Source organism: Fopius arisanus, unplaced genomic scaffold, assembly GCF_000806365.1.
Source record: "Fopius arisanus strain USDA-PBARC FA_bdor unplaced genomic scaffold, ASM80636v1 scaffold00020, whole genome shotgun sequence".
Lineage (NCBI taxonomy): Eukaryota > Metazoa > Arthropoda > Insecta > Hymenoptera > Braconidae > Fopius > Fopius arisanus.
The window spans coordinates 198,282-224,359 of NW_011887759.1; the positions used below are offsets into that span (position 1 = coordinate 198,282).

The window sequence follows — 26,078 nt, forward strand, 5'->3', positions numbered from 1 at the left end:
GGCGTGCTAGCCAAGCACGCTGCCGAGTAGACAACGCGCTTATTATAAATATAAATTTTCATTAGTAGTATATCTTCAATACATTAAATAATTTTTTTCATTTGATACTCCACAAGATGTTGCTTCTCCCTTCCGCTCGTTCTGCAGTCAACTAAATTTCAGTTAAACAAATAAAAAACAAAAAGCATTCATACCGCAGAAAATAAAAGTCACCCCATCGATTTGATGGACACCCCAGCATTGCGTGTTGCGCCCTCCCTCTCTTGGGGTGCAGTACTACGATGCCGCTGGGGTCACTCAAACCCCCAGAACTACATATTCTATATATTCCCTGGTTGACAATTGAATTCTTTTTGTATAAGATTCTCGAATTCTCCAGTCTGTTTTATGTTGTCCATGTCCAACGCTGAAATTACCTCGTGCTGATTGACTCTGCGACAATTCATTACAATTAAAAAATTTTACAAAACAGTAAGTTGACGAGCGAATGTACAAATCGATTCGAGACTCACAGATATTGGAGAAAAAATAATAAATTAATTTTTAGAGTTGTCTTTAATATTCAGAGGGTCAGTACAACCGATATTCAGGGAAAAATGACGGCATTGAGCAAAGTCGGCGAGCCAGGACGCACCCAGGCTCATGGAAAAGCCTTCCAGGACAGAACAAAACCGAGGGACATCCGCAGCAGCAACATTGGGGCTGCCAAAGGTACTTGTCATATGTAGTCATGTCAAATATTTCTGCAAATCATGTTTTTGATTGGTAAGACATTACTCCGTTCTTGGAGCACAAATCTTGCCTTTTATGGGCATAACCCACACACCGGCCAATTCACTTGTTTTATTCCTCTTCATCACATCTTTTTTACTCCACAGCCGTTTGTGATGCGATTCGTACTAGTTTGGGCCCCCGTGGAATGGATAAAATGGTGAATAAACTGTCAATTCTAAAATTTTTCATTTGAATTAATGAACAACCGTCACATCCGGTGATTTTTTGTGATTGTAATAAGTGTCATTTTTTATGTTAGATCCAAGCGGGAAATGGAGAAGTCACAATCACAAATGATGGTGCAACTATTCTCCAACAAATGAATGTTATCCATCCGGCAGCTAAAATGGTAAATAAACAAAATGAAAATTCATGAGATTAAATGATGGTGTGAATGAGAAAGTACAATAGGTACTTCAGAGGAAATATGAAACCTCAGTCAATTGTGGATACAATGGAATAATTTTTTTTAGTTGGTAGAACTATCAAAAGCCCAAGACTCTGAAGCAGGTGACGGAACAACAAGTGTAGTAGTGGTAGCAGGCTCTCTCCTAGAAGGAGCTGAGATGTTGCTGCGAAAGGGAATTCACCCAACAGCGATTAGCGAGGCCTACCAGAAGGCCGCAGTGAAAGCCGTAGAGATTCTCCTCTGGTCCATGGCAATTCCAGTTGACCTGAGCGACAGGGAGTCCCTCATAAAAGCTGCAGCGACCTCCTTAAATTCAAAAGTTGTATTCCAACAGTCCTCTCTTCTCGCTCCCCTCGCGGTCGATGCAGTCTTGAAGATCACAGAGCCTGAAAATGAAAAATCTACAGACCTGAGTGACATCAAGGTGATTAAGCAGCTGGGGGGCACCGTCGAGGACACAGAGTTGATCGAGGGCCTGGTCTTCACTCAGAAGTCCTGCAACGTCAACGGTCCCAAAAAAATCGAGAAAGCGAAGATCGGTCTCATCCAATTTTGCATTTCACCCCCAAAAACCAATATGGATCACAACGTCGTGGTGTCAGATTACTCCGCAATGGATCGAGTCCTCAAGGAAGAACGTGCTTACATTCTGAATATTGTCAAACAAATCAAGAAGTCCGGCTGCAACGTTCTCCTTGTTCAGAAGTCAATTCTTCGTGACGCAATCAGTGACCTTGCCATTCACTTCTTGGATAAGATCAAGGTCATGGTGATTAAGAATGTCGAGCGTGAGGATATCTCCTTCGTCTGCAAGACTCTGGGTTGCAGGCCAATTGCTTCTCTCGATCATTTCACAGCTGAGAATCTAGTCTCTGCTGAACATGTCGAAGAGGTGCAGACTGGGGCCTCAAAGTTCGTCCGAATAACTGGCATTCAAAATCCCGGGCGCACTGTCACTGTTCTCGTTCGTGGCAGTAATAAGCTCGTTCTGGAAGAAGCTGAACGCTCTCTCCACGATGCCCTCTGCGTTATTCGTTGTCTCGTCAAGCAGCAGGCGTTGATCGCGGGTGGTGGAGCCCCTGAGATTGAACTGGCACTGAAACTTTCAGCCTATGCGCAAACTCTCGGGGGTGTCGATGCTTACTGCATCAAGGCATTCGCCAATGCCTTAGAGATCATTCCATCGACACTTGCTGAGAATGCAGGTCTCAATCCCATTGCTACGGTGACGGAACTGAGAAATCGGCATGCACAGGGTGAAGTCACTGCTGGAATCAATGTCAGAAAGGGGACCATCACTAATATTCTGGAGGAGAATGTCGTCCAGCCGTTGCTGGTGTCCACTAGCTGTATCACTCTGGCTTCTGAAACTGTCAGGAGTATACTGAAGATCGATGACATTGTCAATACACAGCAATAAGTGATAATTTTTCCATTTTTTTTCATCTATGGAATACATTCATTTGTCCAATCTTGGAATTGTGAGAAATCCATGGGATTTCCCGCTTCTTTCAACTGCTTTCATACGATAAATAAAGTTATTCAACATTTATTTTTTGTGTGGGAGTTTTGATTGTTTTCTTAATGATTTGATTGATTTAGTCATGTGGCGCACAAGTGCGATTATTTATCTGTTTTTTTTTCGGGAGAGTAACTGGAAACAGTGATGGAAATGTAAACAGCTTTTATTTTGTAATAAAATAGTCATTCTTTACATATTAAATTACGTGAGCTGAGTACAAGTGAATCAATAGTTGGATCGAATCAATCACGAATGATTTTTGTCAGTCAGCTTTCCATGAAGTCAATGTAAAAAATATTAATGTAATTATTGTTCGAAGTTTACAGGAGCATATTTAGTATTAATCAATTCCAATAGTTTAACGAAAATACTTTGCCTCAATCTTAGACGAGTAAATGATTCACTGTACATCATCGGAATTTCCATAAATCGTATACCAAGAATTTAACTAATCTCGAAGCCCCAGATCACATAAAGTGGAAGATCTACATGTTGAAGAGTCCCAAAAATAGAGGCAGGTAGAAACACTATATTAAAAATCATGAGGAATCATTTGGCGGAATGCATTTGCACTTACTTGTATAAAAATGTGAGAGAACTATTTAGTCTTGGGCTCATAAAATTAGAAAGGCCTACTCACGAATTAAAACGAAGTACGACAATACCTCTACTATAGAAATTATTTTCCCCTTAAAAATTCAGTGATACTTTGTTCCATTCATTAAAAATTTCCCCAAACAAAAATAATGATGAGAATTTTCAGACTCAACTCATCATTTTATAACAGCTACTTTCCCCCTTCCACTCGCCATCCACCAAAAATCGAAATATAGTCTTAAGTACTCATTAATAAAAACTGTGCGTAACGATGATCCTCTGACTTTCACCAGCGCGGATGTATCTGGTGAAAACTCCACTGCTGATAAACATTATTGACATCGCACGGCATGAGTGAAAGTTGTCGAGTCTGTGGATGCAGTGCCATGCACTTTTTATAAACCCTATGAATAAGAGTCTTGGTCTTCTCGTCGTATTGCCAGGGTCCATCGACAGTGCCAAGCCGGCAGAAGGCAAGTTTAATTCCCTGACTGTCAGCCTCGACACACCTCTCCCCGATGCCCAACTGGCCCTTGGCATTCAGCCTGATCAGCTGATTATTCCCATATCCATGACAGTGTGCAGTTGCCATGAGAGCGGGAGGTGCCTGTCCCATAGTATCGAGACAGGCAGAAGTCGCTGCACTCCTCAGCTCTCCCCAATGAATATTCGGAGGCAACTCTGGAAATTTATCCAGCACATCATAAGCAACATTGTCCATAAACCACTGAAAGTTTTGACACTTCTTCTCCTTCTTGAACTTCAGTTGTTCACTGATATCCCCATGATCCAGTAACCTGGCAAGTGGTTCCCTCGTGTAGAAGAACTCCTTATGCTTCTCGTCGAACCAGGTCTCGATGACCCTCTTGTAATTTATAGTGATGAGAGGCCCTTTTTTCTTCTGTGCGAGCTTTCCAAAATTGTAGGGCATGAATCCCCTGTAGACGTGGCCCACGTGGGAACAGGGCACCCACACAATGCTACCACCACACTGCCAGATCTTGAAACTCAATTCGAAGTTTTCACCACCCCAGACGAGGAGACCCTCGTCGTAGCCCCCCAGGGATAGAAAGAATTTCTTGTTGATGGCAAAGAGACCTCCAGCGTGGGTAGGGGATTTGTACGGCTCACTGGAGTAAGCTCTTGTCTTCAGCTCTCGCTTGGGGACTTCATTTTCCTTATAGAGCATCCCCCACTCGAAAATCCCTCGGTAGAGATGTCCCTCCTGATAGACAGTCCGGTATTCGAATGTTTTATGATCAATACCATCGATTATTGGAACTGTCATGACAGTGTTGCTAACAGCTATTGGCGCCAGTAGAGGAGGCAACCAATTTATATTGACTTCGCAGTGAGCATCGAGGAAGACGATTACCTCTCCACGAGCCTCTCTAGCCCCTCGGGATCGAGTTCTGATGAGTCCCTGACGCTCAGTATTACGGAGCAGTCGAACTTTGCCGTTCCATCTCTCGATGTACGACTCCAGATCGCTCTTCAGGTTTTCTTTGTCCGAGTAGTCGTCCACCAGGAGTACTTCCTCGAGAAATTGAGGAGGCGTACGATTTATCACACTGTGAACTGTCCGCAGCAGAACTGACCATCCCTCGTTGTGGAATACGATGATTACACTTGTCGTTGGAAGATGCTCCGGGTAGTCCCAGTGCTGGCACTCCTCCGGTCGAATGTCGGGGATACTTCGGTCGAGGGAGATCTCATCGGAGCACACCATGTTCATTCCATAGTCTGACTCTGACTGCTGGACATCGTTCTGCTGGTCGTCGCGGAGAGTGTGCGCCTTGCCGCCTTCACCCGGACCTTTCCGGGGCTTCACGTCTCTCGGCTCAAAATTACCTAGACCTTCTATAAATCGAGGAACCTGAGGAGGAAAGGGTTTCTATGAGAACGGTTTTTTAAAGTTGAAGAAAAAGAAAATGAATTTTCATTGACCTTTGAAACAATAAAATAACACCCACGTAAAAGCATATACATCTGTAAAAATATGTTTTCCCTCTAGGTATTACAAAAATATATCTCTGCACGTGCAACAAATGCGGTATGCTTCCCTCGCTATCTCGCAATCCTTAAAACCTATGAAAACCGATAAATCCTTTCTCACCTTTACACCCCGGAGTCTCTCAGGCCAATAATCCTTCATATTATTAACATGATCTGGAGAGATGTACGAATAAATAGCATAAAGTACTAACACCGCAACTGTCAACCCAATAAGGACATTCGTCATGCGACTTCGTCTCATCCTCAAAATCCTCATTGCCACAGAATATTTACTTAAATAATATTTCTCTGTATCTCCTCAAACGTTTTACACCATCTCTTCAAGTACAAATTCAATACTCTATTTAATCCAGAGGGGATTATGCGGCGATTTTATACAGCTGCTCCATGACACGTTTTCACTTCACAATTGACTCCCGACTGGTTTCAGTTTATAATTGTTTGACGATGACTTGATGCATCGTCAGGTTTATCCTCATTGCATCGCCCAAAGGTGTCGTAGGAGTTTCGATCGTTCATCACCGGCAAAGTAGAGATCGCCTGGACATTTTGGAGCACCTGTCGGCTGTCACCAGCTGGGAGAGGTGACAGCTCATTTCGGAGCAAAATGTGGATGTTTTTGTGAATTTTAACTTGTAGTGGTTTATTGAGGGTTGTTCTGTCTGTTATTATTTAAGAATGATGGGGATTAATGAGGATGATGACATGGAGGAACTGCAGTCGACGGTTTACACCTTCCCCGAGAGTGTGCAGAGTGTCATTGAACAGGTTATTAACCCTTGGAATCTATCAGCATGACAGGAAGCTATTCCATTTCTTCTTTGAAGATATTGCCATGAAATTGTACTGTCACTCATGTTTAACTACGGATTTATTTCTAGGTTCTACCAAGCTCTGATCCTCTAGATCAGCCCAACTTCAACGTAGTGGACTACATAAACTCCCTCTTCCCCACGGAGCAGTCTCTCTCGAACATCGACGACGTCGTGAATGAAATGGAGTACAGGATTTGCTCTATCGACAAAGAGATTCGTTCAGTCGTCAGAGGACAGACAAATGTCGGTCAGGACGGTAGAGCAGCACTGGATGACGCACAAAAAGTCATTCGCCAGCTATTTCTCCACATAAAGGATATAAAAGACAAGGCCGAACAGTCCGAGGAGACCGTTAAAGAGATCACACGAGACATAAAACAACTGGACTTTGCGAAGAGAAATCTCACAGCGTCTATCACCTCTCTGAATAAATTGCACGTTCTAGTGGGTGAGGTCGACAGTTTGAAGAGTCTCACCCAGAAGAAACAGTACGGAGAGATTGTTCTGAAGCTCCAAGCCATCATGGAAGTGATGCAGTACTTCAGCTCGTACATGGACATTCCTCAGATTAAAGAATTATCGAGTGAAGTTCATCAAATAGAGATAGAGCTTGCCCAGCAGATTACATCGGACTTCAAAGAAGCTTTCTCAGGCCAGAATCCCAAGCACTTTGCTCAGTTAACTGAGGGTTGTCTGGTACTCTCTGTGTTGGATCCAAAGGTGAAAAAGGACCTTCTCACGTGGTTCGTTGGGGTCCAACTCCAGGAGTACGCTCACCTCTTCGACGAGAATCAGGACATTGCGTGGCTGGACAAAATTGATAAACGATACACCTGGATCAAGAAACATTTGATGGACTTTGAGCAGAAGTTTGGAAATATTTTTCCCTTGGACTGGGAGATATCCGAGAGAATTGCTGTTCAATTCTGCAATGTGACCCGAGAAGATCTATCTAAGCTGATGCAGAAGAGACGAGTGGAGATTGACGTTAAATTGTTGCTGTATGCCATTCAGAGGACTACGAATTTTGAGAACCTCCTGGCGAAAAGGTTTTCCGGAGTTACTCTCGAGGGCTCTGATCCCAGGAAGGTTGTCGCAGTGGAGTCTCGTCCAGAAGAGGTGCCTGGAAATCCCTTCGAGGAGGAGAACATCGAAAAGAGTGAAAATGATAAACCAGCTTTCACTCCGTTTGCTAACCTAGTGGGAAAGTGCTTCGAGCCTTATCTCAATATTTACATTGAGAGTCTAGACAGAAATCTCGCTGATTTGATGGAGAAGTTCGTGGCTGATTGCAAGAGTCAACCTCCAGGGGCCAAGGATTTTGATGGAGTCGAGGGACCCAGCAGTGTTTTATCATCGTGCGCTGATCTATTCGTTTTTTATAAAAAATGCATGCTCCAGTGCACTCAACTCAGCACAGGACCCATCATGCTCAGCCTCGCTGAGACATTTCAGAAGTATCTGCGGGAATATGCCCTCAAGCTCCTTCAAAATAATCTACCAAAGATGGGAGGCACCAGTCTGGGGACCAGCATGAGCAGCATCACGAGGGATTTCAGGGATTTATCCACTGCTGGATTTATCCAGAACTTTCAGAGTTTTCTGAAAGAGGGGGAGATCACTAGGTTCAGTAAAGAGGAGCAATCGAGAATCTGTTGTATTCTGACAACAGCTGAGTACTGCTTGGAGACAACTCAGCAGCTGGAGGAGAAATTGAAGGAAAAAACAGATAAACTGTTCTCAGATAAGATTAATCTGTCCCAGGAGCAGGACATTTTTCACAACGTTATCTCCAATTGTATTCAGTTACTTGTTCAGGACCTGGAGGCTGCCTGTGAGTCGGCCTTGATAGCCATGATAAAGATCCCTTGGGCTGCAATCGAAGGGGTTGGCGATCAGAGCCCCTACGTCAGCACAATTGTCGCTCATTTGAGACAGACGATACCAGCAATCAGGGACAGATTGTCCTCCTGCAGGAAATACTTTACTCAGTTGTGTGTGAAATTTGCGAGCTCCTTTATTCCCAAGCTCGTCCAACAGCTATACAGATGCAAACCATTGAGTGCAGTTGGAGCTGAGCAGTTGTTATTGGATGTTCACATGCTGAAGACTGCTCTCCTCGATTTACCATCGACTGGCTGTCAGGTGACGAGGAAAGCTCCTGCCACCTACACCAAGGTCGTTGTCAAGGGAATGGCTAAAGCTGAAATGATTCTCAAGGTCGTCATGTCGACGACTGAACCACCTGAGGCCTTTGTCGAACAGTGTCGGAGACTTCTCCCTGATTTACAGGTACAGGAGTTCCAAAAAATTTTGGATATGAAGGGCCTGAAGAAACACGAACAGACTCCTCTTGTCGAGCTATTTAGGATCGGGGGAAACGATATAGGTACAGGGGAGGCTCAGGGCTTTGTCAGGGACAGCCCAGAGATGGAGGCTGGAAAAATTAAGAGACTGGAAAAACTCATTAAGAAGAGGATGTAGAGATTTAATTAAGAGGCGCAGATTCAATTTTTACTGAATATGGAATTTCGTTAATTGAGAATTCTTCAAGATATATTTTCGTCCGTTCGTCGTTTTATTGAATGTATTAGTGATCAATTGATTTATGTATTAATTTTTTAATTTATATATTTGAATTTTGATTGAGCTAAGATAGATGTTTTATCGCTTTCTACCGAATTATGTAAATTATTAGTTTATGAGTCTCGTCTTGTCTTAGTAATTGTATATTTTTAATGATCTTATCGAATTTATGAATTTTATGTATATTTTCGTCAGAAACTTTGAATGAGATCATATTAAGGGAAAATCATTTCTAGTTCATGTATTTTATGTTTCCAAATAAAAGGGTATGTTTAAATTTTTTTTATGGTTTTATTGTTTTTTTTTGTATCGACCAGTTGAGAGTATAAAACCTGAAAATGGATTTTTAACCCTGTTTCTGGGCGAGCTCCTTAGCCTTTGCCTTCTCGAGCTTGGCAATTCGTGCAGCTGATTTACTGCCAAGAAGACCACCACCCCAGTGACGTCTAATCTCGTCATGACGATCGTTAAAGTTCGTCTTAATTGCCTCGACGACCTTGCTGAAGTTGGCTCGGTCAGCAGAGTCCACCTAGATGAGGAAAAAAAAATTACATAATTGAGTAACTGCTTTTAAAGGATACCCGAATGCCTGTAGAAGTTTCTCCGAGGTTTTCAGTTGAAAAATAGATTATTTATCACGACCTGTCATGGGATTGGCTCTATTTTTTTCATCATTGGGTTTCCTCAGGAGGAAAATGGATTTTTAAAGATGGAAACACGATTTTAACCATCTGCATTTGATTTTTACCTGTGTGAGGGCAACCGCAGTACAAGTCTTACGTCTTACGAGACGTCCAAGACGAGCTTTTCCCTTGATGATGCAGTATGGCACCCCCATCTTACGACATAGAGCGGGGAGGAAGAGAACGACCTACAAAAAAAGATTATTAATTCATTTTCGACTTAAAAATAAAGAAATCAATAATTTAAATAATTAAAAACTCAGAGTCAAGTTTCATCCTTTGAATGAGAGGAAGTTATTATTCTTCTCACCTCAGGTGAAGAAATTCTGGCATCATTGTAAATAATAATAAATACAAAAACAGTTGGGAAAATTAAACTGTAAGATGTAAAAAAGCTTCACCGATTTTCAAGACGAAATCTTTATTACTGTGAAGAAATTCTTCTCATTTACCTCGATGGGATCAACATCGTGAGCAATCACAACGAGTTGTGCTTTCTTCTGCTCGACGAGGGTAGTGACAGTGTTGGTTCCACTGCGAACGACATTTGGCCTCTTGGTTGGTGTGTCTTCCTTCTTGGCAGCCTTCTCCTCAGCCCTGGCTTTCAGCCTCCTCTTCTTGGCTTCAGCAGATTCTGGCCTGTACTTCTCGAGGATTTTAAACAACTGTGTTGCTGGAAATATCACAAGCACATAATAAACATTTTTTTTTTTCTAATTACTTGAATATTTTGTAGTCATGCCACAGGAGAGGAATATTTTTTATTACTGCTGTAATGTTTAGGTCTGAAAAATGAAGATAAACTCACCAGTTTGTTTGTCAAGGGTCTGGGTAAATTGGTTGATTGGAGGTGGAACCTTCAAACGTTTTTGGAGGACAGCCCGTTGACGCTGGATGCGAATATACTTGGGCCATTTGACGAATCTGCTCAGATCACGAGCTGGCTGGATGTCCTGGCCAATTCCGAAGTTACGAGTACGTTTCTCGAACAATGGATTCGTCTGCTTCTTCAGTTCAACTTTCTTCACTGCCAAAGGAGCAGCTGCGACCTTCTTTCCTACCTTCTTCTTGGGCTAAACAGAGAAAAACCACACGAAACCTCAAGTATACGTTTAAAAAATATTTATCCACAATGTTAAATGGATTGACAAGAAATTTCAGTTCAAAAATAGGAGTTTTATCGCAACAGCTCATGGGATTGGCTCTATTTTTTGTCATCATTAGGTTTTTCTCCAATTGAAATAATTAGAGACCGGAGGAAAATTCTGTTGGGGTGGCAAACACTGTTTTCACTCACTTTCACTCGGATGATATTTTCTTTATTTAATAACAGATACCATTGAACACTTGTCGACACATTCAACAGTCAATTAAGGCCTTAATAACCTCAATATTCTATAAAAGAAGTTGTCTAATTCTTTCAACAATTTTTTTGCATTTAAAATCGAACATGTACTCTCAGAAAAATGATTCTTGGATGGAAAAATTAGGCATTACAAAGAAGTTGAAAGCAATTTATTTCTATTGTTGAAGTATAATTATTCTGTGGATTTAGACATGTTGATAACGTGGAGGTGAATTTATCGTGGAGCCGATTCCACCGAGATTCAACTTTCCCCTAATTGTGGGCACATTGGTGAAAGTAAAAAATATTCGTAACCGCTTGTTAACAATAATGTTTACCTTCTTCTGCACCATTATTCCGATCGAGGAATCAAAGGATTCCTTGGAAATTAATGGAATATAAAATACAACTCTTCGCGATTGAAAACGCGAAGTATGGCGACCGAGCGCGTAAAGGGAGAAGCAGAGGTGACGCCTCCTACAGCTGAAATAAACCGTGAGTTGTTGAATCTAGAAGTGAAACTGCAGATAAATTATTATGAGGTTCAGTGACATCTGCTAATGACAGCGAGGATTAATCCCTAATAATCCCTGATAATTTTGTGTCACGGAAAAAATTTGACAACGTCGTGTGTTTTGGAGCAGTTCTGGCGAGGAATTCGTTTTATTTCAACATAAAAACTCATTTTTCTTGCTCCTGTCTGTTTTAGAATATCTGTTCTAAAACCAATTCAAATGAGACATTAATAAAGCAAGCGCTCCACCTGGTGGGAGTGAAAAAATAGTTTTTATGTTAACAAAACGCGCAGAATTCCTTCCCTGACGCAGTCCACATATGACTCTGTTTTGTGTTTTCACAGTGATATATCGTAGAAAGAGGTTTTCCATCGTCCACTAACTTTCCACCGCAACACAAATCATGTTGTTACGTTGGCGATAGGAGGGCCCGTGGACATGTAAACGGGGCGGTGGTTTTTTATTCGGCAATTGAAATAATTGCATTAATCAAATTCATCCATCATAGTCGTCAACGGTGTGATAAAAATATGGAAGCTGATTATCAGCCGTCACCGAGTCCAGCGAGGGCTTTGACAGGTAATGTGTGAACCATAAACACAACACACGTACAATACCACCAATATTTATTATGACACTCCACCTGTTTCCACCTATTTTACATTTGAATTTGTCCTTTCCTGTGTGAGCTATTCATTCGTTAATCGAATATTCTTATTATTCTTTAGGTATATCGAATGACGTTGAAGATCCATATCCGAGCCTCTCTGATTATCACGACTACGAGCCAAATTTAGAGTTTGACGACACCGAACTTCAAGCACCTCCAAATAATGGTGAGGTTTTGTTCAGTTTTGTATTTTATTTTCGAAATTCAAAGTTGATTAAAAATTACCCATGTCCTTTCAACTTCAATCATTTTTTCTTGATGACAAAATTACCAAAGTGTCATTTTAAAAAATTGAAGAATTCAAGTCCAGGAAGTTCTATTGAAATTTTATCTATGAGATATTTTTTTTATTTCAAATTCCCAGTGAGTAATGAGTGTTATACATTTTGATATTAAACGTAAAGTTTTTCGATTAAATGTTGTGGTAATTGTCGTAATATCAGTGGTGGTGGTATTGGTTCATGGCAGAGCGTCTTTTTCTTTTGAAAAAAAAAGAAAGGTGATAAATCGATAGCTGGGTTATTTTTTGTTAAGCAACACAACTATTGGAGGAGAAGTTGGAGTTGAGTATAGCTGGGACAGGGACAGTGGTTGATTACTTGGAAAGTCCAGTGAGTGATGGAACGATAGAGGAAAACTTTGAGGAAGCACTGGTGGACGCCCCCGTAATCGAGAATGGTGAGATTGATATTTAAATGTCAAGGACTTTGACGACACACTTGGATTTTATGGCTTTCGTGGTCTTTATTGTAATTTCAGCTGAAGATCTGGCTGCCTTAGATGAGGAGCTGGCTGACGAGGAGGATTACCACGATATTGCGAGGCTTGGTATTGTGGAAGTGGTGGGTGATGACAGTGCTGGACGCAAGGTCATCGTTGTATCCGCCTGCAAACTCCCAGCTGTTGGCAAGGAGGTCTTCAATCACGCCAAGCTTCTTCGGTTTGTTTAGACAACAACATTTCGGTTGAATATCTAATTAATCGATGTTTAATATTTCAGATATCTCACACATACACTGGACACATTTGTCGAGCAGGACTACAGTTTAGTTTATTTTCATCATGGCCTTACCTCGAAGAACAAGCCACCGTTATCGTGGCTATGGCAGGCGTACAAGGCGTTCGATAGGAAATATAAGAAAAATCTGAAGGCACTTTATTTAGTTCACCCCACTAACTTCATCAGGATTGTCTGGCAGATATTTAAACCGGCTATTAGGTAATTATTCTTAATTTCCCTGGGACCACTTATGAGATGCCTGAAGGAGATGGGGAAATGGTTTGCGTGTAGATGGCTATAAATATCTACGGGGTGAAGTGGTTTCGGGAAACCCAAGAGACTTTTCTGTGGAGATTGAAGTACTCGTCTACAATATTTCATCTTTTTTCAGTGCTAAGTTTGGACGAAAAATGATGTACGTCAATTATCTCGATGAATTGGCAACGCATATAAATTTGGATCAACTTATCATTCCACAACAAGTGCTGGAGCACGATGAGCAGCTCATGCTGAAGACGAGGAAAAATCTGCCAACGAGTCCGCCATCTAGCTCCCTGGCAACGCCAATTGCAACGACGCAATTTGGTGCCAGTTTACAGTTTATCAAAGAGAATAATGCTGGCGATCCCATTCCACCGATTGTCAGACAATGCGTGGAGTTTCTCGATACACCTGATGCATTGGAGACTGAGGGCATTTTTCGTCGATCTGCAAATGTTGCTGTTGTCAAGGAATTACAGAATCAGTGCAATCACGGATTGCCTGTTGATTTTCGAGGCGATCCACACATTGCTGCTGTACTTTTGAAGACTTTTCTGAGGGAACTCGATGAACCCCTGATGACTTATGAACTTTATGATGAAATCACGCAGTTTCAATGTAAATATCACTCATTATTGAAATTTATCTAAAATTTATTTCAATTCATTTCGAATCAGTAAGAAAAATTCCAGCTCGCGCTTTTCTGAGAAATTTTATAAAATCTTTATTAAATTTTTTATGAAAATAAAAATAGATTCGATGAAAGTGAAAATTTTTATGGGATTCCAGTAAAACTTGGGGTTTCTAGTATTTTCCTGTTTATAAATGTGAAATTTGACACTCCAGGGACTGAGGTTTTATCTTGGAGCCATTTCTCTCTTGATATCTACCACAAAGTCCACGATTTCATCAATCAGCTAATTATTTTTGATCTTTCAGCTTTATCAAAAGATGAACGTCCACGTAAAGTGAAAATTCTCGTTCTCGAAAAATTACCGGAAGATAATTATCAATTACTGAAGTACATAGTGCAGTTCTTATCTAGGGTAAGATAGAAAATAATTTTCAGGTGAAAATATTGAAGGGAAATTTACAAATGGTATTTATTCAACAGGTAATGGACAGATCTGATTTAAATAAGATGACATCCAGCAATCTAGCCGTTGTATTTGGTCCAAACTTGGTGAGAGCCCCCTCCTCGGTGGGAATGTCCTTGTCAGCGATAGGACCGATAAATCAATTCATTGATTTCCTGTTCGCGTATCAAGATAAGATATTCATCATATAAACAAAAATTCCTCCAGAATTGCGTTTATTTCATGGCCTAATCAGTCCATTCGAGTAATTAAACCTGAAGTCAACATTTGATGACTAGAAACTCCCCCGAAACAATTTGTCGAAAGAAAAACAAATATGTTGACATTGGCATCGGAAGTTGTGATGATTATTCTCGAGTATAATTTCCTTCATTTTTGTAACTCTACGTAATACTCTCCGATGATGTCATACTAATACAGAAACCTAGTCACAACAGAAAGCACAATGGATGTACTATTGGGACGAATTTAAAATGCGAAAACAAAATGAAAGGTTTATATCTCTTTTTTTTTTAAAAAAAAGGTGTCAAAATATTTATACTGAATTTTTTTGATTGTATACCAAAGATGAAAAGAAACGTCATACTTTTAATTGTAGGAAAAGAGGAATAAATAGTTTAATTTGAAGACAAAAAAGAGAAACAATTGAGAAAAAAAAACACGCGAAGGAAGGAAATGAAAGAGAAAAATGTAATAATCGATAATTTTATTAACGAGATGCCTTAGAGAATCGCACTAATTCTAGTAATCGAGTGAGTAAATAATTTTTTTTTTGTAATAAAAACCATTCTTCAAGTCCTGTAACGACTCAAAATAATGAAAAACAGTTGAATTGAAAAATAATGGGAAAAAAAACAGTTTAGCTAAACATTCCATGACTTTTTCACCTACGAGAGGTCTCAAACTCATTGCAACTAATACCGGCCATTGAAAATAAAATATAATGTGTATAGAATGGATTTTTAAACTACCGGTCATATCCTTTTAATTGATACAAACCTTTGTAAATATAATTAATTCACTTGAATGTATAGAGAAATGATAAAAATTAGATTTTAGGTAAGAGAAAAGATGGTAAATTGGATTGGTAAACTTATTTATGCAAGAGAGATGAAATGAGCAATTCCGACTGGTCGTTATGATGTGTTCAAGACTATTACACATGCAAAACAATTACACTAATTCTTTGTGTTAATCTTTTCTTAAAGCAAGGAGTCACGTGTTTCTCCGATGTTCTTTTCAATAATTTATGTCTCTAATCCAAAATTTAACCCAGTAATGGAACGAGAGAAACGTGTATATTTAAAAATAGTTGGATATGTTTAACATAATCCATTATAATATATTAAACATGAATCATTGAATGGGAGTGTCATCGATGCCACCAATCATTGAAATAAAACCTAGACTTCACAATTGAATTACGACTTATTTATTGCACATTGTAATCGTAATAGGACTCTCGTACATTGAATTAAACAGTACACCACTGGTAAATTTTAGTAACACTGACCGTCATTAGAATAAGCCTCAATATTCCTCATAAATTACTTGGATTATCTGAAACGATTCATAAAAAATATTCAGTAGCGAAGAAGTAAAAGATAAGTTGATTCAGCTAATCAGTACCTTTTGGGGAACATCTCGGGATCTAAAAGAAATACTGAAATTTTGATGAAGAACTTTCTTGGAGCTTTCTCTGCAAAAGATCATCTCAGAAACATTCCGATATTTTCTTTAGATTCGGAGATATTCACGTTTTCGCTACTGAATTCCATGATCGTTGCAGTTGAATCGATCCAGAGCGTCCATCGATATATATATTTTTGGCAGTCTGCATGAGAATTGTTCTCAAACTCACTTTGCAAAAACAACTCACATGATCTCCTCGGCAATTTCAATCATCATAAATATCAAAACTCGATAACCCACGATGACCTTTTCGCAAAATCATTAGTGGAATGATAAAACGAGATAAGTTACTTTCACTCTGACATTAATTTTCGCTGAATGTTTTGAGATTGAAGAGAAATAGTCGAATTTTTAATACAGTAGAATGCCGTTCTAGTTGCACCTCTCCTCCTCTCCCCCATTGTACAACACTCTCATGCACGTGATTATCACAAGAGTCTAAGTAAGATTGATTTCAGAAGAAAATATCGAAAAAACCTTTTTTTGTAAAAAATTCAATTAGCTGCAGAAAAGTCCCTCAACCTCCCCCCTTTAATCAATTTCTTCCAAGATAAATTGATAATTAGGCCCAATCTGAATTAAATTCTACTCATCTCATTTCACCACTTCGCTATTGGTTTTTAAAAAAATCTCATAAAAATTTCATCGAACTATTTACCTGTCAATTTCAATATCTTTGAAAAACTAAATTGCAAGTCTGGCGACTCGTCTCGTTTCACGAAAAAAGAAATAGGGAGAAAAAGATCTCGAGAGGAATTTTACTTCATCTCGAGGTAAATACAAAAGTGACTAAATATATACATCGTTTGTCCCAAGTCTATAACGCATTCAATTCCAGAAGACAAAAGATCAATTCATGAGGCATGTGAACCCCCGCAGCAGGATGACTTTGTCGTTTGGATCGGTTCAGCTTCGTCCTCGACGACAACAACATTTCGCCTGGTGCTGCTCGTCCTGTTGAGATTGGACTTTTGTTGCTCAGTCTCGTCAGCGTGGGCCATCATTCTTCTCGTTAGGTCCAGAAACATTTCCTCGATATTTCGGTTCTGCTTGGCTGACGTGTGAAAGTGCACTGCGCCCACTTGCTTCGCATACCTGCAGTAATTAATGAGGTAGAGATTTGTGTGACGCAGTTGCTCGCACTGAATTATCGGATTTTATGGCTTCTCTTTGTGTACTCACTTGTCCGCTTCCTCGATCGAGACACTTCGGTCTTTCTCGAGATCAACTTTGTTCCCTGCTATGACTAAAGATATATCACTGCCCAACATTTTCTTCAACTCCTTCACCCAATTTTTTACCTGAAAAATTCAATTAAACTATCCAATCACATAATTCCAATAATTCAAATTGAATATTTCAGATTACTGAAAAAATTAAAATATCAAAACATATTTGAGTGGCCCTACAAATTTGCCATTGAAAATCGGCACATAAAAATTCGACATATCGTATGTCAATCCCCTTAAACATAATAATGCATTCAAAAAAATTATAAATGCATATGAAGCTACTGGATTCTCGAAACCGCATCCCAATTCAGCCATTCTTCGACGTGTACAGAAATAATCCCCGATAAGCTCTGTTTACATCTCGCCTCCGATAAAAACGATTGTACGCCTGACGATGGACTGAACAAAGCAAAAATCCCCTCACCATTTGAAAGCTATTCTCATCTGTAACATCGTAAACTAAAATCGCTCCATTCGACATTCGATAGTAAATTGGTCCTAAAGCATGGAATTTCTCTTGTCCGGCAGTATCCCATATCGCCAAATTGATCCTCTTCCCCTTGATATTGAGTTTCTTCGTGAGGAACGATGCCTGCAATCAAAAAACATTCCGATACTCAATCAATCCCGCGAAATCAATTGGAAAAATAAAAACAACAACAAAAGCCTCACCTGCACCGTCGTCAAATGGTCGTCATTGAACTTGTCCTCAACATACCTCAGTACCACCGATGTTTTTCCCACACACCCCTCCCCGAGAAGAACCACTTTAAAATTGTACCCATTGTTCCCAACAGAGCTTGCCATGATAAGCCAACCGATAAAAAAAAACAATAAAAACAACGAAAAAAAAACAACAAACCGGTTCCTTTACATAAACCAATCACGATTTCCCGATAATTTGCGCGTTCCCCTTACGACTTGTTATCATCAGTAGACGCGACGAAGTGACATGATACCGTCAATCCGTTTCTCTCTATTTTTCCCCGGTGGCGAAAGCCCAACGTCAAGCAATCAGCTGTTTTCAGGTGGCTATTGTCAATGAACTTTCGGCTAGACACGGAAAAGCCCGTGAAGAGCCGTCCGAAAGTGAAATCCAATGTTGAGAGGAATAACCGCTGTGTGGCGTAGGGAGCGCATTTAAAAGTCCACCTGAAAAAACCCGCAAATCACGAAAAAAATCATGAAAAAAAAAAACAGAGCATTATCTCACCATCTCCACCAGCACCGAATTTCAAGGACAGGTCGAGAAATTTTGGGACTGATGACTCAGGGGATGAGGATGACTAACGTCAGATGGACGGATGACAGCCCATTGTCAAATCACCATCCTCTTTATTTACACATTTTTTTTTCAGCTCAACCCTGGCGGCTTCATGTAGAACTGTCACTTCACTGCGGCGTCGCAGTGAAGCCGGAAGTCGAGTAGTCAATATCCGGAAGGCCCCAAAAATCTCAATAATAATCGACAGGACTTCACTAAAAAATCCCAGATCACCCCAAAATCCGCAGGAACCTCTCAAAAAAGTTAAATAATCATTCCGCCCTCAAATTAAAACGTGAAAAAAATGTAATGCCCGCTTTTGACAACTGGAAGTTGTTGTGTTGATTCTTGTATACACTCTCTGGCATCTGCGCGCCGATTCTGCGCAGAAAGGGACTCCAAAACTCACCGTCACCTGTATTAAAAAGGTAAGCGAAAACTCCGTCTGTGATATTACGTCCATTAAGTGTCAGTAAATGTGTCCGAAAATCTTTAAAATTCCCTCAAACCGTTCGACAATGTGTCAATGAATAAATTTTCCAATTGTCATTGATGATTGGTGAGTTAAATAATTGACAAGTGGCGATTAATGTGAGCGTCGTGTCCGGTGTTGACGAAAACTCGGGTGTCTATCTGCCAGACTGCAGTATCATCATTGACGTCTGGTAATACCGATATTTCTCGTAATAATTTCAATGATTTTCACTGACCGCCTGAGAATTAACTCAACAATTCGATAAATTACGGGTAAATAGACTGATGTCATTTCGTTATGGTTTAAGATCTGAAATCCGCGCCGCCGCAGCGGTCTATATACATTAGGGTTGATTTTCCATTGAAGAGGGACACCTAGCAGTGAATCCAGATGCGTCCACGTGCATTGACATAATTTATCAAATTTCAATGGTCATCTTGATGGATAATAGCTGCAATAATGGAGGTTTTGCCAATTGGTAGGGGCTGTTATGGATACCTAGTTTGTTTGCGTGCCGTATCATCTGTCATGGCGTGCCCGTGGCGGTTAGTGGCAAATAATTCATAACAGTTGGTCATCAATTAATTTCGTTCGATCATAAACAAGAGATGTTATCGTTCATCTGACCAATGCATCACTGATTGTACCGCCACATTGGCTCAATCCATTAGTCGAGTTTTGTCCCATCGTCGGATTTTTCGTGGAGAATTGACATATGATTTATGGGACAGCTGGGACGACTGAAGGGGGGAGGTAAAACGAGGGAAGCCGCAATGGCCGCGGCCTGTGCTGTGCCACGCGCCATGTCAGACATTTTTCTGCGCACGTCTCACTTCTACTTGTTTCTCTACTCCAAACCTTTCGCGCCTCCATTCGTTCCACTACTCTACTTTCCCACCTCGTCCCTTCCTATATATCCAATATGCCTTTCTACCCTCATTCCTGCATGTGTCCCCTTCAATCTCCTTTTTTTTTCTCCTTTTTCTCTTTTTTTCTATTTTTTCTCTTTTTTTCTATTTTTTCTTTTTCCTCTCTCGTTCCCCCTTCTTCCCTTCTTCTTTTTCTTCATCCATTTTTTTTTCTTCTAATTTCCTCCTTTTCCTTATTTTAGTTCTTCCCTTTTTTTGGGACAGATTCTCCTTATACTCACATAGGTCGAATTTCTTTTTACTTCAATTGATTTATTATATTTTTTTTCATCACGCACACAACCTGTTGGTTTATGCAACTATAAAGAAAAGAAAAAAACTAAAAAATAGTTGTAGTAAACACGAAAACATTTTATGAGTCCATTTTCCAGTCGTTTAGGAAGTTAGTGATAATATTGGTGCATTTCAAATTCAATTGTTGGAGAACCATTGGGCTGAGGCATAGAGAAAAAAGATTCATGGAAAGGGATTTTTTAATTATTGATTTTCTCATACAGCAAAATGTCATAGTTCAATCTAAAATCAATAACATTTGAATCAATCAGGATTTCACAAAATTGAAATATTAAAACAATTCTGATGGATTGGCGTTTTATTTTCTTGGGATTGAAGTCATTGTGGTAAACAATAAAAATTCTCAATTTCACCCCAACTTCCCCTACAATATGCTGACCGGCCTTCACTGGTCTGTTCTTGAACAAAAAAAAAATAGATGGAAAACATATAAAATCCCCTGGCATACGCGTTGCATGTTTACGACTCAACGACTCAACTCGTGTATTTTTTGAAATTTTTTTTTATCAGTCGGGCTTCCCCACTCGCCTCGTTTCTCCACTGCATTCGTGTATTCCATTATATATTTGTGTTTATGTCCTCTGTCTCCATCTCTTTTCCCGTCAGAGTTATTTTTGGAGCATCAGAAACGTGCGTACGCATTAATGCGATACGTTTATTCGCGATGATAGAGAAGGGAGAAAGAAGTTGAACGTAAACCGCGAAAAACAACATTCTACAGCTTTTAAAATACCCCTGGGCTTATAGCGACTTGTGGAGTCTTTTATACCAGAAAAACAGCAGATGAAACAAGAAAATTCGATGACAGGCACCTAAAAAACGACCTTCCTCACTATTTACTTGATTGAATAACAAAATATTCGAGTGGCTGTATCTCTTGAGATACATTGACGTCTCATGATGGGCAAAACATGATAACGAATCAGTTATCAGATCATCGGAGTTAATCAGTTCGTTGACAGTTAGCGTCCGTTGCAACCCTGAAGTAGAAAAAAAAATATCCATCATTTTCAAAATCATGCGATTGAATAAATCGTGTTACGTTAGACTTGGCCACTTCCGTGTAGAGAGCGATTTCATATTACTCACATCTTGTTTCACTTTTTTTTTTCGAGAGGTAAAGGTGGAGTAAAAGTGAAAAGGAAAGTAGCATTTACTGGGTAACTGTGTCAGGGGCGAGAGAGCTAGACGAGTTGTCCTCTTTTATTTATTTCGTTGTCAAGGAATCACCGAATTACTTCTACTCTTTATATTATCCGCGGGGGCAATGATTGCACAGTGAGGGGGGTTAGGGGGAGGGAATTGATTACAGAAAAAATTCAAATTCAAATGTTGGAGGCTGATTGTGTTGTCTCGACGATGGGATCGCTTGCCAAAGAGTATAAGTGGCACCTACTGCAGATGGCTAACTGGGTCAAGGGCATTCCGTATAAGATTTTATATCCAAATGTACACGACATCATTTTTTGTTAATTTTTGTCGTAATGATGACTGATGGATCATTTTTTTCATGATTTTAGGGGACACGTAGAGTAGAGAAGGGAAGAACGAGTAAGGAAAATGTTTAGTTTTCATAAACCGAAGGTTTATCGGTCCACCACAGGATGCTGCATTTGCAAGGCCAAATCCAGCAGGTAAATATTTAATACTTATGCCTAAGAATAAATTATATGATTACTAATATATAAATTGTGTTTCTAAAAAATTCCTCGATATTTATTTGTTCTCAGCTCCCGATTCACCGACAGCAAACGGTACGAGGAGGATTTTTTTCCCTGCTTTTTGCTGGAAGAGAGGCGCACTGGCGAAATCTGTAATGCCTGCGTGCTTCTGGTAAAACGATGGAAAAAACTACCAGCTGGAAGCGATCGAAATTGGAGTCACGTAAGCCAACGTTTCATAATTCGTTATCAACTCAATGCTTTATGTCGAATTAATAATATTGGGCTGGGCCTCTACAGGTTGTTGATGCACGAGCAGGACCGGGAATCAAATCTCTGACCAAATTCAAATCAAAGAATAAGAAGAAGCTGAAGGAGAGTATGGAGAAGCTATCCAGGAAGAAGATATTGAACAAGCCCGATGAAGATCGCGAGCCGAGTCCCGCAATGAGCGATGATTTGAATGGTTCGTTTCTTGCAGATTGTATTTTCCGAGTTTTTCCTTCGGATCAAGATCATGTGAAAATTGTTATTTGCAGATGAGGAGATGACGGAGACTGGCAGCAAGGGATCGAGTCGTGCTGGAAGTCCCGAGGGCAGTGATGACACTGTCACAACAAATAAAAGACTTGATAACATAAATTGCGTTGAAGAGAAAGATGACTACAATGGGTTCATTGATATGACCTATTTCAAGAGGTACTTGCCACTTTTTTATTTCATTTTGATTTTTCAGTTTTCGAGATTCATAAAAAAATGATTACTCGTTACTCGCATCTGCTAATTGCGCTGATTTTTTCCAGGGAGCGAATCTGCTGTGGAGAAATATTTAGAGGTCTCTACGGTGAGATAATCGTCGATCCATCCCTGATAAAACGTTGTGCTGGTTGTCTGAGCCTTCAACGACGTCCACGTGAGGTAAATGCTCCAGCCAACGCCAGTCCATTCCACAGCTCGTCAGCAGCAAGTCCAGTCCACAGTGCAGCCTCTTCAAGTCCAGCTCACAGCGTTGACTCATCCTCAGAGGTATCAAAGACCACTGGCAAAATCTTCAGCGATTCCTCATCAGACTCTGGCTACGACGAGTCATCGAATCCTGGTATTGGTGAGAGTAAAATCATTAAGAGCAGTAGTAACAGCGTCGTCGCGAGTATCAAAGTCCATCAGAGTAAAACGATACAATTGAAGGCAGCTGCACTGTCAGAAACTATCAGATTAACGAGCGAAGTTCCCATTAAATTAGTAACCACGAAACAGGTGGAGACATTCACGTGTCAACCACTTGAAAATCTCGTAACGTCATCAGACTCACAGCTCCCAATATCAATTCCTAACAATCCACTCGTGGATTTCGCTATTCACGCTGCAAGACATTCTGTCACTAATTAATGACAGAAACACCTCGCGATAGGTGTCTCAATAATTTATACATATTTTTTTTCTTTTTTCTCTTTCTTTCGTGGTAGTCTAGGCGTACTGGAGACTTTAATTTCATTAATTGCGTAGATAAAGATAAATTAAACTTCCAATACAAGTTTTATACTTAAAGTCTATATTCTTAATAACGTGACGATATTTTTTTCGGATAAATAATGCATTGTATTGTGAAATTAGGGATACCTGCAATTTAAAAAGTCATTCGATTGATCGTGAAAATTTATTGTTGTAGTTTTTTGTATTTATTACCCAGAGATAATGGCCTGAGGTGGGTGGGTAAGAATTGAGCTGTTGAAATAGTGCATAATCGAAAGTGTTTTGAGAAAATACGAAAATTGGAAAAAAAAAAATTGGTACGTCGATACATCAAAATGCTGTGATGAATATGTGGTATATTTCATGTTCCAAATTTTTAATGTAAGGCAGTCTTTCGGTATGTACTGAATTTGTGATGAATTTTGGAACTATTTAAATGATAAAGTCAGCTGCCCATCTCCAGCGCTAGATTTATCTGGGAAATTGCGTGCGTGAAAGTTCTTAGATGCCAACAATGTTACTCTAACGTTTGGGGCCAAATTAAATAGAATGTTCAGTGGTGATTTAAATTGAAATGCATTTCCTCGTTTTGTGGGTGGGATACTAGTGAACTCCATGACGTTAGGTGTAAGAAGCTCGTGCTAGGATGTGATGTTATTCATCAGTCGTTGAAAAATCGTTCACCTCTCAACTCAGAGGTGTCAATGAAAAACAGTGAAAATTGGTAATGGCGAGTCAATTATATGACTGAGCAATTGGATAAATGGACTGCTTCAGTGCGAGTACTAGACTGTTTGAGAGAAAAATAATAAAAACGTTATTGAGAGAGATAGATTGACAAGACGTCTAGTTAAGTTAGTATAAGGTATTTTCTTTACTTGAATATTAAAAGTTGATAACAGCACAAGGAAGTTACCTCTTGAACCCTCCGATCGTTTCTAGCCTACTAAAAACAAAACCACAATAACACAACTGGTCACGAATCGATAACGAGACACAAAGATTACTTTTTAATTGTAAATGTGCAATATTATATTCTTTGTGTCTCATCTCATTGATTTGGCATTATTTTTTTTATTGTATTATAAATGAAGAATGTTGAAGTTTTCCTCATAAACTTCACATAATCAGAGTTTTACAAAAAAATATCATAAAATACAAAAAAAAGGCTCATTGACAATCGTTGAAAGCTATCAATCAAACATCGAACCAAATGATTTGTCCACGGAGGATGTTTGTTCATTTTTTCCCTCCTCTGTGGACAGATTAGACTAGCATTTTTCTATGTTTTTCAATAGCAAGTGGACGATTAAAGAGTGAATGTGATGTGATCTCTTTTACAGTAAATGTAAGATCGTAACTGTTACTGTGTGCTATAGTAATCATCGAGATTGGATTTTTTTTTTTGCATTTTTGTTTCAATTCAGAAAGATGCAAATGAGACTGCACTTTATTTATTTTTATTTCTCATCCCAGATAATTTCTCTTCTCTTCAATTTTAAGCCGTGTAGAATATTTCTTTCTCACCAAGATAAGAGAATAGAGTAGACTCTCGTTATAGCCGCGTGCGTGAGGCTGTATTGAAATGATTTTTTTTCATAGCAAATTCGAATATGAGAGAAATTTATTTTTCGGCTTTATTTTTCACGGGATTCAATTAATCATTGGATGAATTAATGTGGATTGTTAAGAACTTGTAGGCCGGAGGTAGTGGCATGGGGAAACCGAGAGACCCATGAAAACAGAAATTGAGGTGCGACCATAACGAGACTCTACTGTATAAATTTTTCTCCGATCTCCAGATAATAAATATTTTTTAATTCACAAAACAGACAATTGTCACTCCCCTGCTATCTCCAATCAATCATATTAATAATATATATTTTTTATATAAATAAAACGAAAAAATAATAAGAATAATGTGAATTATTGTCAATTCGTATGTAATTAGCTGAGTATGCCAACACTGCCAGTTAATCAAGACAAAAAGGGAAAGAAATGAATGATAAAATGGCGATTGTTAATTACTCTACACCTCATTAACTTCACGAGTCATTACTTCCATTTTTATCTCCATCATTGTGCGGAAAATCAACAAAATGCAATACATAGCAATTATGTAGCGAATTATTTTTAATTCAATTTCGTTATCAATTAGCATAATTACTCTGGCAATGATATTTTCTATTCAATTATTATTAACATCGCCATCGTTACTGAAGAAAATCTGAGAGTTTCTGACATTCGGTGAAAGAGGCAGTTGATTCATAAATGACTGGAGTTGATCCAATTGTTATGGAATTATCGTTTTACCCGAGAAATTATACTCCCTCGAATTCACGAGCAGATCTAAACGACAGCCTGTAAATACATCTAATCGCAAATGAATTACTTCTCGTGACGTGTTCTTCTGAGAAATTGTTGGAACACCTTTCGTAACTCAAATCATCATAGGATAAGAGCAAAACCTTTTATATCACGAGAAAAAAAAAACTTATTGAAACTTCTACTAATTACTACATGATAAGAAGATTGTGAGACTGATCGATGTATTAAAAAGAAAAGAAAGAAAACAGATAACAATTTATTTACATAAAAAGAATGATATTGTAGTATAGATCAGGAGTATTGCAATATTACTGCATTTATTGTATATATACACATGTTGGAATCAGCGAAGACATATTTCACCGATCATTGTGTATATATATAGATGAATTTTAATATTAATGAAGGAGAGAAACTGTAAACCTGATCACGACTGCCAT

At 39.3% G+C, this 26,078-nt stretch overlaps 7 protein-coding genes across 12 annotated transcripts; 4 read left to right on the forward strand and 3 right to left on the reverse strand.

Moving 5' to 3' along the window:
• Positions 1–363: 363 nt before the first annotated feature.
• CCT4 (chaperonin containing TCP1 subunit 4) lies at positions 364–2,735 on the forward strand. 2 transcript variants are annotated; one of them, XM_011301002.1, is made up of 5 exons: positions 364–471; positions 548–711; positions 879–931; positions 1,034–1,123; positions 1,248–2,735. In XM_011301002.1, the coding sequence occupies exons 2-5, from the start codon at positions 597–599 to the stop codon at positions 2,601–2,603; spliced, it is 1,614 nt and encodes a 537-aa protein (XP_011299304.1). In that variant the 5' UTR covers positions 364–471; positions 548–596; the 3' UTR covers positions 2,604–2,735. The 2 variants fall into 2 exon arrangements, with proteins under 2 accessions (XP_011299304.1, XP_011299305.1); XM_011301003.1 differs by having other exon boundaries at positions 365–471; positions 567–711.
• Positions 2,619–5,758, reverse strand: Pgant7 (N-acetylgalactosaminyltransferase 7). Its single transcript, XM_011301001.1, has 2 exons — positions 5,419–5,758; positions 2,619–5,178 (listed from the first exon to the last, which is right to left on the reverse strand). The coding sequence occupies exons 1-2, from the start codon at positions 5,572–5,574 to the stop codon at positions 3,589–3,591; spliced, it is 1,746 nt and encodes a 581-aa protein (XP_011299303.1). The 5' UTR covers positions 5,575–5,758; the 3' UTR covers positions 2,619–3,588.
• A 110-nt stretch (positions 5,759–5,868) lies between these two features.
• Positions 5,869–8,999, forward strand: Vps53 (vacuolar protein sorting 53). Its single transcript, XM_011301005.1, has 2 exons — positions 5,869–6,086; positions 6,200–8,999. Exons 1-2 carry the CDS (start codon positions 5,997–5,999, stop codon positions 8,615–8,617), a joined length of 2,508 nt encoding a protein of 835 aa, XP_011299307.1. The 5' UTR covers positions 5,869–5,996; the 3' UTR covers positions 8,618–8,999.
• Positions 8,991–11,219, reverse strand: RpL7A (ribosomal protein L7A). Its single transcript, XM_011301004.1, has 5 exons — positions 11,086–11,219; positions 10,211–10,475; positions 9,855–10,075; positions 9,468–9,590; positions 8,991–9,248 (listed from the first exon to the last, which is right to left on the reverse strand). Exons 1-5 carry the CDS (start codon positions 11,098–11,100, stop codon positions 9,066–9,068), a joined length of 807 nt encoding a protein of 268 aa, XP_011299306.1. The 5' UTR covers positions 11,101–11,219; the 3' UTR covers positions 8,991–9,065.
• A 161-nt stretch (positions 11,220–11,380) lies between these two features.
• On the forward strand, positions 11,381–15,711 carry RhoGAP68F (Rho GTPase activating protein at 68F). The gene is made up of 8 exons (XM_011301007.1): positions 11,381–11,841; positions 11,991–12,098; positions 12,467–12,610; positions 12,692–12,872; positions 12,933–13,151; positions 13,324–13,811; positions 14,133–14,239; positions 14,308–15,711. The coding sequence occupies exons 1-8, from the start codon at positions 11,793–11,795 to the stop codon at positions 14,479–14,481; spliced, it is 1,470 nt and encodes a 489-aa protein (XP_011299309.1). The 5' UTR covers positions 11,381–11,792; the 3' UTR covers positions 14,482–15,711.
• On the reverse strand, positions 15,707–18,570 carry Rab21 (RAS oncogene family member Rab21). 2 transcript variants are annotated; one of them, XR_891970.1, is made up of 6 exons: positions 18,428–18,570; positions 17,887–18,366; positions 17,639–17,806; positions 17,165–17,283; positions 15,920–17,077; positions 15,707–15,850 (listed from the first exon to the last, which is right to left on the reverse strand). XR_891970.1 is itself a non-coding variant. In XM_011301006.1 (5 exons), exons 2-5 carry the CDS (start codon positions 18,019–18,021, stop codon positions 16,837–16,839), a joined length of 663 nt encoding a protein of 220 aa, XP_011299308.1. In that variant the 5' UTR covers positions 18,022–18,366; positions 18,428–18,570; the 3' UTR covers positions 15,707–16,836. The 2 variants fall into 2 exon arrangements, 1 of the variants encoding a protein (XP_011299308.1); XM_011301006.1 differs by having other exon boundaries at positions 15,707–17,077.
• Positions 18,571–18,818: 248 nt separating this feature from the next.
• LOC105264257 (protein FAM60A) lies at positions 18,819–24,487 on the forward strand. Of its 4 annotated transcripts, XM_011301010.1 has the most exons (7): positions 18,918–19,143; positions 19,261–19,431; positions 21,697–21,810; positions 21,907–22,060; positions 22,138–22,303; positions 22,377–22,536; positions 22,641–24,487. In XM_011301010.1, the coding sequence occupies exons 3-7, from the start codon at positions 21,737–21,739 to the stop codon at positions 23,224–23,226; spliced, it is 1,140 nt and encodes a 379-aa protein (XP_011299312.1). In that variant the 5' UTR covers positions 18,918–19,143; positions 19,261–19,431; positions 21,697–21,736; the 3' UTR covers positions 23,227–24,487. The 4 variants fall into 4 exon arrangements, with proteins under 4 accessions (XP_011299310.1, XP_011299312.1, XP_011299311.1 ...); XM_011301008.1 differs by lacking the exons at positions 18,918–19,143; positions 19,261–19,431 and adding an exon at positions 18,819–18,906; XM_011301009.1 differs by lacking the exon at positions 19,261–19,431.
• Positions 24,488–26,078: the final 1,591 nt, after the last annotated feature.

Coding starts and splice junctions, on each gene's coding strand:
- CCT4 (XM_011301002.1), top strand. CDS start 597: ATGACGGCATTGAGCAAAGTCGGCGAGCCAGGACGCACCCAGGCTCAT. Junction 712..878: donor CAACATTGGGGCTGCCAAAG/GTACTTGTCATA, acceptor TTTACTCCACAG/CCGTTTGTGATGCGATTCGT. Junction 1,124..1,247: donor TCCATCCGGCAGCTAAAATG/GTAAATAAACAA, acceptor AATTTTTTTTAG/TTGGTAGAACTATCAAAAGC.
- Pgant7 (XM_011301001.1), bottom strand. CDS start 5,574: ATGAGGATTTTGAGGATGAGACGAAGTCGCATGACGAATGTCCTTATT. Junction 5,179..5,418: donor AGAGACTCCGGGGTGTAAAG/GTGAGAAAGGAT, acceptor TTTCCTCCTCAG/GTTCCTCGATTTATAGAAGG.
- Vps53 (XM_011301005.1), top strand. CDS start 5,997: ATGATGGGGATTAATGAGGATGATGACATGGAGGAACTGCAGTCGACG. Junction 6,087..6,199: donor TGCAGAGTGTCATTGAACAG/GTTATTAACCCT, acceptor ATTTATTTCTAG/GTTCTACCAAGCTCTGATCC.
- RpL7A (XM_011301004.1), bottom strand. Junction 10,076..10,210: donor GACCCTTGACAAACAAACTG/GTGAGTTTATCT, acceptor TGATATTTCCAG/CAACACAGTTGTTTAAAATC. Junction 9,591..9,854: donor ACGATGTTGATCCCATCGAG/GTAAATGAGAAG, acceptor CTTTTTTTGTAG/GTCGTTCTCTTCCTCCCCGC.
- RhoGAP68F (XM_011301007.1), top strand. CDS start 11,793: ATGGAAGCTGATTATCAGCCGTCACCGAGTCCAGCGAGGGCTTTGACA. Junction 11,842..11,990: donor TCCAGCGAGGGCTTTGACAG/GTAATGTGTGAA, acceptor ATTATTCTTTAG/GTATATCGAATGACGTTGAA. Junction 14,240..14,307: donor TAGTGCAGTTCTTATCTAGG/GTAAGATAGAAA, acceptor TTTATTCAACAG/GTAATGGACAGATCTGATTT.
- Rab21 (XM_011301006.1), bottom strand. CDS start 18,021: ATGGCAAGCTCTGTTGGGAACAATGGGTACAATTTTAAAGTGGTTCTT. Junction 17,807..17,886: donor ACCATTTGACGACGGTGCAG/GTGAGGCTTTTG, acceptor TTTTGATTGCAG/GCATCGTTCCTCACGAAGAA. Junction 17,284..17,638: donor ATGAGAATAGCTTTCAAATG/GTGAGGGGATTT, acceptor TGAATTTTTCAG/GTAAAAAATTGGGTGAAGGA.
- LOC105264257 (XM_011301008.1), top strand. CDS start 21,737: ATGTTTAGTTTTCATAAACCGAAGGTTTATCGGTCCACCACAGGATGC. Junction 21,811..21,906: donor TGCAAGGCCAAATCCAGCAG/GTAAATATTTAA, acceptor ATTTGTTCTCAG/CTCCCGATTCACCGACAGCA. Junction 22,061..22,137: donor GCGATCGAAATTGGAGTCAC/GTAAGCCAACGT, acceptor GGGCCTCTACAG/GTTGTTGATGCACGAGCAGG.